Source organism: Hipposideros armiger, unplaced genomic scaffold (genome assembly GCF_001890085.2).
Source record: "Hipposideros armiger isolate ML-2016 unplaced genomic scaffold, ASM189008v1 scaffold_488, whole genome shotgun sequence".
NCBI classification, from domain to species: domain Eukaryota; kingdom Metazoa; phylum Chordata; class Mammalia; order Chiroptera; family Hipposideridae; genus Hipposideros; species Hipposideros armiger.
In genome coordinates, this window is record NW_017731838.1 from 431934 (window position 1) to 446902 (window position 14969).

The window sequence follows — 14969 nt, forward strand, 5'->3', positions numbered from 1 at the left end:
TAAAAAATAATCTAGTTAAAGAAATACTCATAGCTTTCTGGATTATTGCTATGATTTAGGAGTTATGTATAACTATTGATGCTACTTAAGGTTTCAAATCCTGAAAGGCCATGCATTTGCATTTTTCCAGATTAGTCTGTGATTGAGGAAATTATGACTATTGATATTGTTGAGGAGTGGGCACAGTCATTGAAACTGACACGTTGCCTATTTGAAAGATTTTTTATTTAATGGTATATAACTGAATTATGTCTAGAATGTTCTTTCCGTCCTTTTTTCTCTCTCATTAATTTTTTAGGCAAGAAGAACAGCCGAGGCCTTTTGTGTTGCATGCTTGCTTGAGGAACTCAGATGAAGAAGTAAGATTCCTACAAATGTGTTCTCGGGTTCTGGTGTTTTGTCTCCTCCCCTCAAAGGATATCCAGTCTCTCAGCTTACGTATAATGCTTGCAGAAATTCTCACAACAAAAGGTAGACTTTTATGAGTAATTGATATTACTAATGTGATGATAATTGTGCAAACGAATGTGCTTATACCGATGTGATTGATAACACTTTATACGACACCTATGTGGACCTTGAATACTGTGGGGGCATATAGGAATGAAAATATTTTCAAAATGTTAACTTTAAATGTCACTCAAAGAGGGCATCATTTGGACATACATGATAAACAGATTTTTGTATAACATATTACCAAATGCATAGTACATTCTGTTATTTATTTGACATAGGATAACCAGCCCTGTGCTCTCCATAGGGAGGCACCCTTTTGGAATAGCTTTTGAGTTATCCAGGCCAATAATATGTACATTAATGAAACAATATCTATACTCAAACTCCAGTGTGCATTTACTTAAAATAGCTTTGCTGCAAGATTCACTGATAATGCCTATATGTAATTTTGTGAACTTGGAATAAATAAAAAAGGAACTGTAATACAATATACGAGTGATTACTAGAAAAAAGTATATCCAGGGAAATGCTTAGCTAAGATAAGAAAAATAGGAGAAAATATGACTTAAGAGAAATTTTTCCTATCTCAAAATTTCAAAAACATAACATTGCATTTGATATGCATTAACTGAATATCTCATTTATTATCTCAGGATCAGCCAGTGGTGCCCGTTAGCTGATGCAGCCAACCACAGAGAAAGGGGGAACTTTTAACTTGAAGTTAGTAGAATGAATTTGTAATAGTGTCATTGACTTTTTAACAGCTTCCTCCCTGAGGTCCACTTTAACCAGTTGGGAGAATTTTGATTTTCATCTTTTGGCAGACAAAACATATTGAACCTTATAAAAGAAATAAAAGAAAAAATATTACTGTACTTAATTTTGATAGATTTGTTAACAACTTGGAACAAGCAGCCGTGTGTGTGTGTGTTTCCCCTTTTGGGTAGTTTAAAAATGTTTTCCAAATGTAGTTGCAATTATATGATATAAAAACAGTTCATTTAAGGGAGAATACCTTTTTCAGTGGTGCTTTCTTCTTCCCACAGTCTTGAAGCCAGTAGTGGCGTTACTTAGTAATCCAGATTACATTAACCAGATGCTCCTTGCCCAGCTGGAGCACAGAGAACAGATGAACGAACATCACAAGAGAGCCTACACCTACGCTCCTTCTTATGAAGAGTTCATCAAGCTTATTAACAGCAACTCTGATGTTGAGTTCTTGAAGCAACTAAGGTATTTAGTCTTCACTTATAGCATGACAATAGCTACTAATTATCATCCTCTGCCTAATTAGGTAAAAAAAAATGTTTGCCAGGGAAGCTGATAAAAACGAAGTCTATTAATCTTACCATTCAGTGGCAACTGAATTTATCCAGTTTCTCCTTTTGCAGTAGAATTAGTTTTTACAAAGTACGTATAGTGTTTTTCAAATAATTAGGTTATAAAAGATAGAAAGCTGTTCAGTTGTTAGGAACATCTGCTTAGCTCTCAGATGCTTACCTTAGAAAAGCATTGGAAGGAGATGATGTGTTTTTAAAATTACGTTGTAGGACATTGTTGATTTTCATTTTTCATGCAGAGCCCCAGGTTTAGGAATAAGGGATTCTTGACTAATTGCTTTGAGAAAACACATTTGAAATATACCCCAGGAGTCTCTTTTATAGGAAACTTCAGTCTCATAGTACTTGAGATATTTTAGGGATGTGTGTTTTTTTTTATTTTTACAGAATATCCACATACAGTATGATTATATAGTGTTGTGTAGTTTGTGGATTTTCTAGACTTCTGTTTCTCTAGTTACCCTTGTGTTTTAATGTCCCCAAATGATAATGTATGGAGAAGAAAGGAAATCTGGTATATCACTTTGCTTCTGATAAGTAATTTTGGTAGATCACTGATAGAAAACTAAAATATTGGTTGAAATTGGGTCTTCGAACTATTTGACGATTCTAGACTTGTCTTATTTGCCTCTGAACTAGGGTCAACATTAAGGTGAGTTACCAAAAGGTGCCAAACAACTTTTTTTTATTTTTTATTCTGACCTAATTATTTTGAACAGTCAACTATTGGTACTCTAGCATCATCTGTCATTTTATATCTGAGCACAGTTACTTATATTATAAGGTGAATGCATCTTGATAAGAATTAGTGGTTTATCTTCTTCAAAATATACTAGCCAAAGTGTTAGGACTAGAAATGCCATAAATGTCTTAATGTTGGCAGTTCATCATGGCAGTTAATGTAGCAGGTAAAGAAATAGCTCAGCAAAAACTGCCCTTTAAAAAACGAAATCATGGTATCTGCTGCCCCAGGATGATTGGACAACCTACTTGTCACAGTAGGAGCATTATGGATTGCCTCACTCTGTGTGGCCAGAGATTATGCTAGAAGTCCTGATTTTACCTTTTCCGTTTTCCCTCCTATGTGAGGAAACAAAAAACAGAAAGAGCATTTACATCTTTCTTTAACATCACTGCCTCTTGCTCTCATAAAGAGGGCAGCATGGAAGGACAGGATGTGGGGAGTCTGGGAAAGCAGGCCCTCTGAGAGCTGAGAGACTTAAAGGAGAGTAGAAATGCTGAACTAAAGAAGGACTTTTGCAGATATTGAGAAAGTTCAAATACCGTCAAGTTCACCCTTTTAAAGTATACAGTTCAGTGGTTTTTAGTATATTCAAAGGCTATGTAATCATCACCACTCATTTCAGAATATTTTCATCACCCTAAATAGAAACCTCGTTGCTATTAGTAGTCACTTCCCATTCCTCTCCTCTCCTCAGCCCTTGGCAACCACTAATCTACTTTGTGTCTCTATGGATTTGCCTGTTCTGGACATTTCATATAAATCAAATCATCCAACACATGGCCGATTGTGTCTGGCTTCTTGAACTCAGCATAATGTTTTTAAGATTCCTGGTGTAGTATATATCAATATTGCATTCCTTATTTTGGCTGAAGAATATTCCCTTGTATGACTCTACCCTATTTTGTTTATCCATTTATCAGATGATGGAAAATTTGGGTTGTTTGCACTTTAAAGAATGCCTGTTGAGTGATCTTTGAGCATCTTAAGTAGCATTATAAGTGCCTGTTGATAAATCCATAAGAGTGAAATACAATGTTGCAGATTCCGAACCCCTCCCTACCACCGCCTGCCCCCACTATATACCATCCACTAACAAGGAGTAATGGAACGCAGGCAGAAACCAGGATGGGGTGTTTTTTTGTGCATTATTTCTATCCCATATATTGAATTCTCTGTGCCCTACACCTTACTGTTAGGCTTTGTGTTTCCAACGAAGTTTACAGAGTCAAAGGGGAGGACTCTTGGAGGTACTCTGGTGATTAGATAATCAAATTCTTCAAGTGTCTACTCTATTAGAAACAAAAAGAGTACATTTTCAGATTTAATTAAGTTGGTTTAATAACTGAATCAAACTGGAATGACCTATTCTTCTGATCTCTATTCCTTTATAAGCTTTCAGTTCCTCATGTGAATCTTAGGAAATATGTCAATAACTTCCTCTAGAAGAGCAGCACAATTCTCTTGTAACAGGGAGTGTAAACTTCTTGAAAGAGTCATATGCAGTTAGCAACATCAGCTATGGGATCATGGTAGTCCTGACGATTTATAGTCCCCTTTACAAGCTTGGCAAAGAACCTTGGGTGAAAAATATTGTGAAAGGCGTTCTTCTCAATGATAGATATATGAGGTGTGATCACAAAATATGGTGATTGTTTAAATAAAAGAAAATTATTACAGTAAAAGACACGTTGCCATTAATCCCCCTTGAAATACTGCCCCTCGCTTTGAACACACTTATCCCATTGTTCTTGCCACTTTCTGAAGCAGTTCTGGAAGTCCTCTTTTGTGAGTGTCTTTATTTCATCCTCCATCATGACAACACTCCATGTCACACATCACTTCTGGTATATGGCAATTTCTGTCAAATAAAAACATTACGGTGTTTCCTCATCCACCTTATTCACCAGATCTGGCACCATGCGGCTTCTGGCTCTTCCCGAAAGTCAAAACGATTCAGGACATCAAGGCAGCCATGACAGCGCAACTAAAAATACTCATGAAAGAGGACTTCCAGAACTGCTTCAGAAAGTGGCAAGAACAATGGAATTAAGTGTGTTCGAAGCAAAGGGGAGTATTTTGAGGGGGATTAATGGCAGTGTGTCTTTTACTGTAATAAATTTTTTTTAACTTAAACATGCACTGTATTTTGTGATCACACCTTGTACGTACCCAGAGTTACTTTCTGAATACTTTTGTACATACTGAATTATCCTGAGGCAGCTTGCCCTGGACCTGTGACTATGAGACAATTCCTTGGGCTTTGCTGTTTGCTAGACTGTCAGGTAATTCTGGTGTGACACTGGTATATCTTTTATCCATGGGGCTGCTGTCCCTATTCATTGCATATTAGGAACAAACCTGGGGCATATCTTTTATTCTCTGCCTCTTGCACAGCTCCAACCGGAGAGGCTACCAGGAATAACTGTGCAATGGCAGAGATTGATCATTTTGCTAAAAAAAAAAAAAAAAGAAAAATATGGTGTTGCATAAATATCTTGTTACTTGGCTGCTTATTGTTTATCTGATAGAAAAGTTGTCTCCATTCCAGGGTCAGTTCTGCTTACTGTTCTTGACAGGCAGAATCGCTTTTTATCAGACTCCTGTCTAAAACCTACTGTGATGAGGCTTATCAAGCGCCTAACACTCACGGAGCTGCTTTCTTCAAATGTAGTCTGAACCTGTCTGTTGTTTCTCTGGCAAAATGAGAGTGCTCTCCTGTCTAACTTGATTAGTGTTTTAGGTCACTATCTTTAAATTGCTCTTCATAAAGTTTCAGGATTGGCTGCCTAAGGCAGGGAATGTGTCTTATTTAGGCTAGGCAGTTGATGAAATTGTCCACTTTTATTTGGAAGATAGATGCATATTTTCTAAAGGAAATAAAGTCGTTTAACTTTGCTAGACTGGAATGCATTAAAAACGAAGACACAAACAAATCTCGAAGGTGGTATTTGAAGTTCTGCAGTGTTGTTTTTTTTTTTTTAATCTGAGTGGGCATTGAGATGCTTTCACAGTAGGATTATAGAGCTAGAAATACTTCCTTAAAATACAGAGGGTGCCAAAAAAATGTATACACATTTTAAGAAAGGAAAAAGCTGTACTAAAATTGTAATACTCAATATATACCGGTAACATGACGCTAGCATTCATTTGATTAACGCCATCTTTTGCGAGAACGTCATACTATACATTGCTACCGTAATTCAATTCAACTTTGAAAAGTAATACATAGATAACATCTCTTAAAATGTGTATACGTTTTCTTGGCACCCTCTGGACACACACACACACACACACACACACACACACACACACACACAACTGGATATCTTACCAACCTTAGCTACTTCCTTTTTCTTCTTTTCTAGCATCCAAGAAGTCAAAGTGAGGATGTGGTGGCTGTAATAATTTGAATTTTCCAGGGCCTTTCAGTAGAAGCACTGATCAACTCTGTTAATGAAACAGGAGCCAAAATCTGAATGTCATCTTGGTGCAGGATATTAAACGGCAGCTGACTAGATTTCCCACTTCTGGTTTGGGTGGTGGGATGATGGCCACAATCAGGCAAACTGGAGTCCAGAACAAAGGTGCATCCATTAGTGAAACCCGACAATTACAGCCTTACCAGACAAAGGACTGTGTGTTCCTTTATTTTGAAGATGAAATGGGAGTCAAAGTAAACATTAAACAAAGGAAAATGGAAGGTTCTGCCCTGACAAGAACTCCTTGTAAGTGAGTGGGCAGATTGTGGCCCAAGAATGCGGCCGGTACTGCCTGCACTGTGGGATTTCTCAGTGTGTTTGTACAAAGTACTCTAATGAAAATTATTTACTCCTCCATGAAATGGAGAAATTTTTATATAACTTGTCTGGAGTGGAACCTGGACATCAGTATTTTTTTTAAGGCTCCCCAGGTGATTATAACATGCAGCTAGCACTGAGAATCTCTTTTAAATGGAATTTTCTTCCACATGCTACCAATCTGAAGTCTTGGCTAGATGCCATGTCATAGAATTCATTATATTCTAATTCTTTGAAAACTGTTTATCACTGTTTGAGATATATGATACCTCTATTGAGGAGAATGTTGATTAATCAAGATACCTCATTATTCCACCATGTTATCATAATAAACAAAGGATATTTTATCACTGGACTTCCTGAGAGATGAGTTTAACCCAAGGTTTCTCACCCTTGGAAAAATTGACATTTTGAGCTGGTACAGGGGCTCCACCCTCTTCAGGGACCCTCTAGCTCGCTGCTATGTCATGTTAAGGGTGTATTCCAGAGTCCTTATGGTTCAGGGTGTATTCTAGGATGCCAACTATCACATCCCAAATGGTAAGAAGCAGAATGAAGGCAAGGAAAGACGGTGGCCAAGGTCATACACTGGCCGTCTTTTAAGGAAATTTCTGGAAGCTGCTGCTACATGCTATTTCTGCTTTTATTTTATTGGTCAGAACAATTGTGATATAATAGGTAGTCTTATTCTGGGCAGCCTTAGGCTCAGTTAAAAGTGGAGGATTCTATTGATGAGAGGTTCCTATGGGGAGGGAAAATGGAGGTTTCTATTAAGGAAGAAAGAAGAATGGATATGGAATAGGCAAATAGTCCTTTTCTTCAGTACTATATGTTGTATAGTTATAGTGAAGCAGCATAACACTCAAGTGTTAGAAGTTTACAAGTATAATATACTATAATGAAAATATACGTACTTTCCTGGACTGGACATTTGCCAAGATATTTGAGATCAGACAGACCTGAGTTCAAATTCCATATGTAAAGCTGGGTAGCTTGCTAGCCAGGCAGGTAGAAAACAGCAGTGACACACAGTCCCAACCTTGTGGAATTTCCCTCAGTTGTGGAGATAACTCTCTACTGTCTTTGAGTCTTTGCAGGCACTCATTCTTGTATAGAGAACAATACCGTCAGAAAGTGCCATCATCTTAAGATGGTGATAGACTGCCCAGAGAGACAAGTGTAACAAAATCATAGCAACCCATCGCTGCCATAATTTCATTTACTGCCAGTCTAACCTTTATTAGATACTTCAGCTCTGGATTTGTTTATTTCTGAGCCCTCATTTAAAGAGCAACATGGAGAATCTGAAAATAGTAGAGAGGAAATTCTAATAATGAATGAAAGGTTTAAAACTTAAAAGATTAAGGGTCATTTAGGTTGGAGAAGAGAAGCAAACCTTTTATCTAGTACATACTGAGACTGTTGTGGCGGTTCCTGTTTTACTAGGATAAAACAAGAGGCAAGGGGCATAATGAATGGATTCACTTCAGAGATCATGAGTAACAATTGGGGTTACTAAGGGAGTTTGCTAAATATTTTTTATTTAAATATTAAGGGGATAGATTTTCACTTCTGAATTAATTTAGGTGCATTTACACTTGAAGACTGTATTATTACCAATATTAAAATTCTTAAAATTGCATGCTTCTGTGTAAAAGAATTTAAATTATTTAAATGTTCAGTGTTTTGAACAGTGATTCTGAAAATATATTGTGAATCATGAGCAGTAAAATAGGATTGCATTATAGAGGAACGTGAAGGAAGAAATTGTGCATACCTTAAGACAAACCAGTGCGCCATGTCAGAAATCAAAAAACACATACAAACAGCTGAGGAAAAGGCTAATGTGGGTGGACAGGAGATGAAAAATCTTAAAGTGTGAAACAGAGAAGCCTGGCAAATTTTTATGAAAATAATAAATGAATATAAATTCAAAAAATGTTCTAAACGATCTTACAGTTTTATGAAAATTGAAAAGTACACTGACTTCAGAATATAATTCCTTCGGTTGGTGTTGGAGAAATAGCTGAGGGCACAGAGGTGGGAGTTAAACATATCAGAGAACACAGATTATTTTCATTTAGGTGCAAAGATAATTAAGTATTAGCAGCCATGTAAAATTTGATTTAAGAAGGGGGAATTTTGGTATGAAGAAGTTGACAACCTCTTAGACATTAAAGAATTTATTATGTGCTTTTAATTGGAGCAACACCGGCACCGTGGGTCAGGTACGTGCTTAATGCATGACAGGAGGAAGCGTGAGTCAGCTTATGGACAGCGCTTGGCCCAGAATCTGTGTACTCCTAATTGTTAGCTGCCACTAATGTTGTTGTTATAATCATTAGAACAAGGCTTGCAAACAGATTTCATTTTAGTGTGAACACTGATCAGTTACTAGTGGCCCACTGGAATTCAGTGTCTCATTTTTAAGGTTTGAGGAGAACCAATAAATAGCAATGCTCCTCTCTCCATCCTGAGGTCTGAGCCATCTTAGGGCCAAGGAATAAGGAAGATGAAGACCAAAATGTCGCTCTTATCATGGGTAGTCCAAGGAGAATATGGTGGATATATGTAAGCAGTGTACTCTATTTTTTCCCGCTAAGCCATGCTGGACCGGAATAATCCACCTTCTCCCTGCTTCTTTCTCTCTCTCCATCTGCCTGGCAGGTGCAGAGTCCACTTTCTGGCTGCCTTGGAGGCAGAGAACACATGCTCTTAAGAGGAAGGAGAACAGAAGGACAGTGCTTCACGTGCCCAGTTCCTCCTCCTCTGTGATCAGATTAAAAACCTTCCTTCTCCAGGGAGAGAGGAGTGAGCGACAGGGGCAGAGACCAGGGGTGGAGCTTTTTATACTTAGAATGAAACATCACGAATTGGGGGTGGAGTGGGGTGGATGGGTAATGCTTTTTTTCTTAAAAAAACCAAAGTCATGCAAAGTCCCTACTCAACAGAAAAGAATTTTATGATTCACAAGGTCTACTGAAGGAATGGTAGTGAAGAGTGGTAGAGTGGTGTGCTGCTCATTTTAAAAACTGGCTTTTGTGTGGAGGGGTGAGAAACCCTGACGTGTAGCATTTGCTGATTTCTGTGGTGTCAGTACTCCAACTGTGGCCAATTTAAAGCCACTGGCATGACGTCACTGAATGTGGAGGTGGGAAGAGATGTGCAGCAGCACAACATTTTATGCGCATAGTGTTTCCAACACACTGATACAATCAATGTAGATAACCTTGAACATCAATAATAATAAGAGGAATAAAATTATTAGGAAATGATGAGTTTTGAGTACTCTTACTGAGTAGTGACCACACATGCCCTGTCTTTTGATAACCCTGACTGGACAAGAATGCAGTTCTTGTAGAGCAGGGGTCGGCAAACTGCGGCTCGCGAGCCACATGCAGTTCTTGGGGTACGTTCCATCTCAAAAGTTTGCCGACTCCGGGAAGAGCCAATCCTGTCTCTCACAACAATTTAAAAATTATTCGACAGCCATAAATATATTTTTACATAATCATCATTGTGTGAATAATATCTTTTAAAAATTTTATAAGTGAAACTATGATAGTTTTATTTTCATTTTCAATTTTACTTCAGAGCCTGTGGCTCATGAGCCGCAGTTTGCTGACCCCTGGCGGCTCTTCTGTCTCAGAAGTTTGCCGACCCCTGTTCTAGAGGCAAATGAGGGTTAGTGACATAAGAAGTCAACCCATAGTGATCAGTCAAGCATCTAAAGTAGACCCTGGCCGTGACCATGGGCTCAGGAGTCAGATAGACTTGGATTTCACAGACCTGGTCTGCTTTTGCTTTGCTGCTTGCAGGTTACATGACCTTGGGCAGCTCATTTAAACCCTGAGCCTCAGTTTTAACTATGAAATGGAGAAAATCATTCTTATTTCATAGGGTTGTGATGATAATTAAATGAGATAATGCATGTAATGCATTAGCACAGTTCTCAGAACGTGCTAGGCTCCCAGTTAGAACTGAAAAAATAACTGATCAGACGGCAACAGATTTCTCAGATCCTGACTTGAATTGAGTAATGGATGAGATGAGATAACACAGTAATATTTCAGAAAACTTTCACTCAAAATGTATAAGAAAGTCATTAGGACATCTTCAGTCTAGAACATAAAACTAGGCAACTAAAGATAATATTTAGTAAACAGTCTGAATGAAAATGCATTCTGTAAGAATTGAGAACATATAGCAGTGTTGCTGTACACAGTCTATAAATGAACACTATTGTGATTTTAATAGCTGACATAAAACTATGAAGAACACTAGTAAAAACTAGATATAGGTAACAGAGAGAGAAATTTTGGCTTTCTTGAGGTTAAATAAAGGGCATCCGCTAGCCACGGGTGATAAAGCTTTGGTTGCTTCTGTAACATGTAATTTCTGTAGGCTCTGAGAACCAGAAAATGAATGTATGGTAACGTAGCTATTTTAGCAAGATTAAATGATGTAAACAAGATTAAAAAATAGAAATCACGTATTGCAAGAAGATGAAAACTCCTACTACTTAGTATATACATTTCCAGATTATTTTCTGTATATGTAACATGAATTGTGTGTGTGTTTACTTAATAAGGTCAGGACACTGCAGGCTGCTTTGGTCCAGAACTTTCTAACAGGCGTGACTCAAGTATAGCGTATAGGTGTGTGGGGGTGAAGGTTTCCTCAGCCCTGGTGATTGACTGGGTGGGGCCTGGGATGGCTGGCTACTCCAGTGTTCTGTTCAAATATTATAATTTGCCGTTTGTGCCAGGAATGGAAAAAGGTTAGGAAGCATGTCTTAGTCTTTCTGTGGAATCAGCTGCCTTCTCCACACTAGAAAAGGGAAAAACAGGTTTAATAGCCCCTTTAGAGACAAGAGCCTCTTACTCCTCCGAGTCTTGACTGAAAGTATTTCCTGTTTGTGCTGCAGCTCCCTGGCCCTTCCTGCTTGATACCATGAAACATACCTCATGAAAAGATAGCTCAGAGCCTTGTTGTTATTCTCAGCAGTGCTCATACGTAAAAACTAAAATGAGATACTTTGCATTATTCATAATATCAATGAAGATTAAAAATTTGATGACATCTGGTGTTGGCAAGGGTGTAGGAAAACAGGCAACCTGCTGGTAGGAGTATAAGTTATTACCTTTTTGTAACATGGCTTTACAATATGAAAAACAAATCACAAAATATGCATTCTTTTTGATAAAGTTATTAGTCATAGAATGTATCTTAAGGAAATAATCATGAATGTGTGGGAAGATTTCTCCAACAATGTTTCTTGAAATTGTATTTAAAATAGAGTAAAGCTTGAAATAACCAAAGTGCTTAACAATAAGGGCTTGGTTAAAAAAAAATTGGCACATCTATTTAATGGATTACCATGTAACAATGGTGTTGCATCAGAATATTTCATAATGTTGGAAAGTAGTAACTATACTTGATAAATCAAAAAGCCTCTAAGGCAGTATTTATAGCATAAATCCAGTCTTATCAAACAACAGAATATTATATTTGCCTAGAAAAAAGGTTATAAAGATATATATGCCAAATGTTAATCATGGTTCACTTTGAATGTTGTGCTGTGTGTGTTTTCCTATTTCCTTCAATGAACATATGTTCCTTCAGAGAAAGTGAAAACAGGCCCAGACTGAGAAAATTCAATCTGCCCCGTCCATTTATCAGGCTGGGATAACAGACACTAAAGGCGGCTGCAAAATTAACAGGGAACAATATTTCTTCCAAGTATACTCAGCAGCTGTAAAGTGTCAGAATGATTCCCTTCCTTGAGTGACTACTGCTTTCTTGTTTGCTGAGAAACTGTGCTCCCTAAACTCTCACCTAGACTGTTTGAAATTCCGTCAGTAAGGAGGACACATCCTGTTTGTGCCTGGAGTTCAGTCACTTTACAAAGAGAAGCAGCCTCGTTTATCATTTATCATGTGGAGCTGCAGAAAATGGGGTCTCTGGGCTCAACATTTCACATAGAAAATTTGCAGTTTCCAAGGAATTGGGAGCCTGGATCCACCTGAAAGTGACCCCTTTACGCAGCCCTGCGTTGAGGCTATCCCACTGTGCTTCACTTACATTTCATCTATAGCCCGCCTTCCCCAGAATTGCACAGTAAGTCTGTCTTTCCTTCGTTTGGGAAATGCCCCGTGGTTCCTCTTGCTCATTGCAGGGGGTCAGTAAACCTGATCTTGTTCAATTATGGTGACCCTGCTGGTTAGATTGAGTAGGCCAAGACACTCCTATAGTCAGGAGAAAAGGAAGTCTACTTAAATTATATATATTTTATAAACACACACATGCCATCTCCTTAAATAGTACCTATCTAAAGAGTCAACAGTGGTGTTAAGGAACAATAATAATAGTTAACATTTATTGAACTCTTATCGTGGGGCAGGCACCGTTCCAAATATTTTAAAAGTCCTTTTCTCATTTAATCTTCACAGCAACCCTATGAGGAGAAATACTGTTGTTCCTCTTCTTACCGATGAGGACTCTTGAGTTTTAGAAAGCTTAAATAATTTTCCCAGGGTGACACAGTAAGTGTTGTGAGGATTTGAACACCGGCTATCTGGCGCCAGAGCTCACATTCTCAACTACTCCGATACACTTCCTCAGTTGGGAAACAGCTTCGGCTTAGCTAGCTGAAATGACGGCCTTATTTCTTCTCAGGTGCTTTAACTGAAGGCCCACTAATGAAAACATTATCTCTAGACTAGTACAAAGTAGCCTGTGGCAACTCAGAAAGCATTATTGTTTGTTATATATATACACATGCGTACATACATATATACATATACATATATATAGTATTTTAACCTATAAATAATCCTTGCTAGTTTTAATAAAAACTGTATTTTAGGGCCGGCCGAGTGGCGCGATGGTTAAGAACTGGCTTGGGACGCCAGAGGGCCCCGGTTTGGATCCCACATATGAGGGCCAGTGACACTGCCCTCCACAGCTAAGATGCTGAACAACAGCTCAACCTGGAGCTGGGCTGCTATGAGTCGCCGGCGACGGCATAGGCTGCAGCCCCTGTGGCAGTGGGTTGCCATGGGCTACCGTGTGTAGCCAGCAGCCAGGGTGAGCGGCCATCCAGAAGCCGGCGACTGGTGTGCCTCGCCCGGGAAGAGCGCAATGATGGTGCCAACTTGGGCCAGTGAAGCAATGTCCTCCACAACTAGACTGAAGAACAAAACGACAGCAATTTGTCTGTTCCCCTTCCCCCAATTCCCCAGCACTGTTCCCATCCCCCCAATTCCCCAATAAAAAAACAAAAACAAAAACAAAAAAACCCCAAAAAACTGTATTTTAAACCATTTACCATACTGTATATCTGAGACTAGGATTTGTTCAGCCTTTGACTCTGCTAAGACATTGCAGTGTGTGCATGCCCAAGATATCCTTAAAGTAATATATTTTTTAAAAATCTGTGTAAGGTGTGCCTAATGAAATGAAGAGACTATTTCTTTTTTTTGGTTTGGTTTGGCTTTGAAATCTGTGCTAATAGAATTCCAAAGCTGTTCTGAACAGTTGACAGTAAAAGGACAATAAGTCTAGATTTCTAAGGTGGTTATTTTGAAGGACAGTAGCATTTCAGGTAAGTTAATGATTAATGGGTAGAGTTCATAAATATAAACCTGCTCTAAGTCTTTATTAATTTAGATAAATGTACAAATCGAAAGAGAGGTGAGGTAGCAACTCAGAGGGGCAGGTGGCAGCTATCTTTGTGGGACTTTTTCCTTGTTTCTGGGACAAGGGATACAGTAGATAGGATCTTGCTAGAGCTGGAAAAGAGCTGAATTCTTGTTAATGCTGCTTCCCCTTAATACTTGAGTTTACATTATGTTTTTGGGGAAACAAATACTAACAATCTCTGCACTTCTGATCAAGAGAATGTTTGCAAATATCAGCCCTCCTGATTCTTGAACCACTTGGCACCAGCAAGGCCATGTCCTCCTCTGGAGGAAGAAAGCCAAGTGAGTGCCAGGCATCCCTGAGTAGCTCCTCAGAGGACTAGGCACCCTGTGTTGTTGAGGCTAGCCCACACTAGGGTGCATATGTTTGTATGGTTTCGTTGAGAGAGAAAAAGTCACTCATTTACCACTGGGCCTTTTAGTATCAAGTGAAGGTGAATTCTACAAAATCAGTAACCAAGTTCAAATGCCTACTATGTGCAAAGCACTATGTGAGGAGGACCTAGTATAAAGATGAATTGGTTGCGGATCCTTGAATTCTTTCCCTTGCCATGGAGGTGTTAGTAGTTCAGCATAGGAGACCCATGTGGATATAAACAGTTAAATGTGAGGCAAGATACTAAGGCCAGAAGTGGAGTGTAAAGAGCTAAAGAAGTGGGTAGGGACAAATATTTTACCCTGTAGAAGAGAGGAATCTAAGAAGCTTCAGAGAGGAATGGCCACCAACTGAGTGTTAAGGAACAAATAGGATTTTAACAGATAAGGGGAAGGGATTGTGTGCAAACGCTGGGGATTGAAAGCCAATGCTGGGAGTCAGGAAAGAGCTGGAGTGTGCTTGGGGTATAGCATGTGGTCTGGTTTGGTGGGAAAATGGTATCCCAGAGGGATACAGAAGGCAGTGAGGCTGCAAAGATGACCTGGCATTGAC

At 38.7% G+C, this 14969-nt stretch overlaps 1 protein-coding gene across 4 annotated transcripts in view; it reads left to right on the plus strand.

Annotated features, from left to right (window-relative positions):
- SNX25 (sorting nexin 25) overlaps positions 1–14969 on the plus strand; it is a 104458-nt gene that overhangs the window by 40081 nt on the left and 49408 nt on the right. For all 4 annotated transcript variants that reach the window (XM_019667219.1, XM_019667218.1, XM_019667216.1 and 1 more), the window contains exons 4-5: positions 299–471; positions 1503–1689. In XM_019667219.1, coding sequence (XP_019522764.1) covers positions 299–471; positions 1503–1689 — 360 coding nt within the window. The remainder of the gene's footprint in view (positions 1–298; positions 472–1502; positions 1690–14969) is intronic.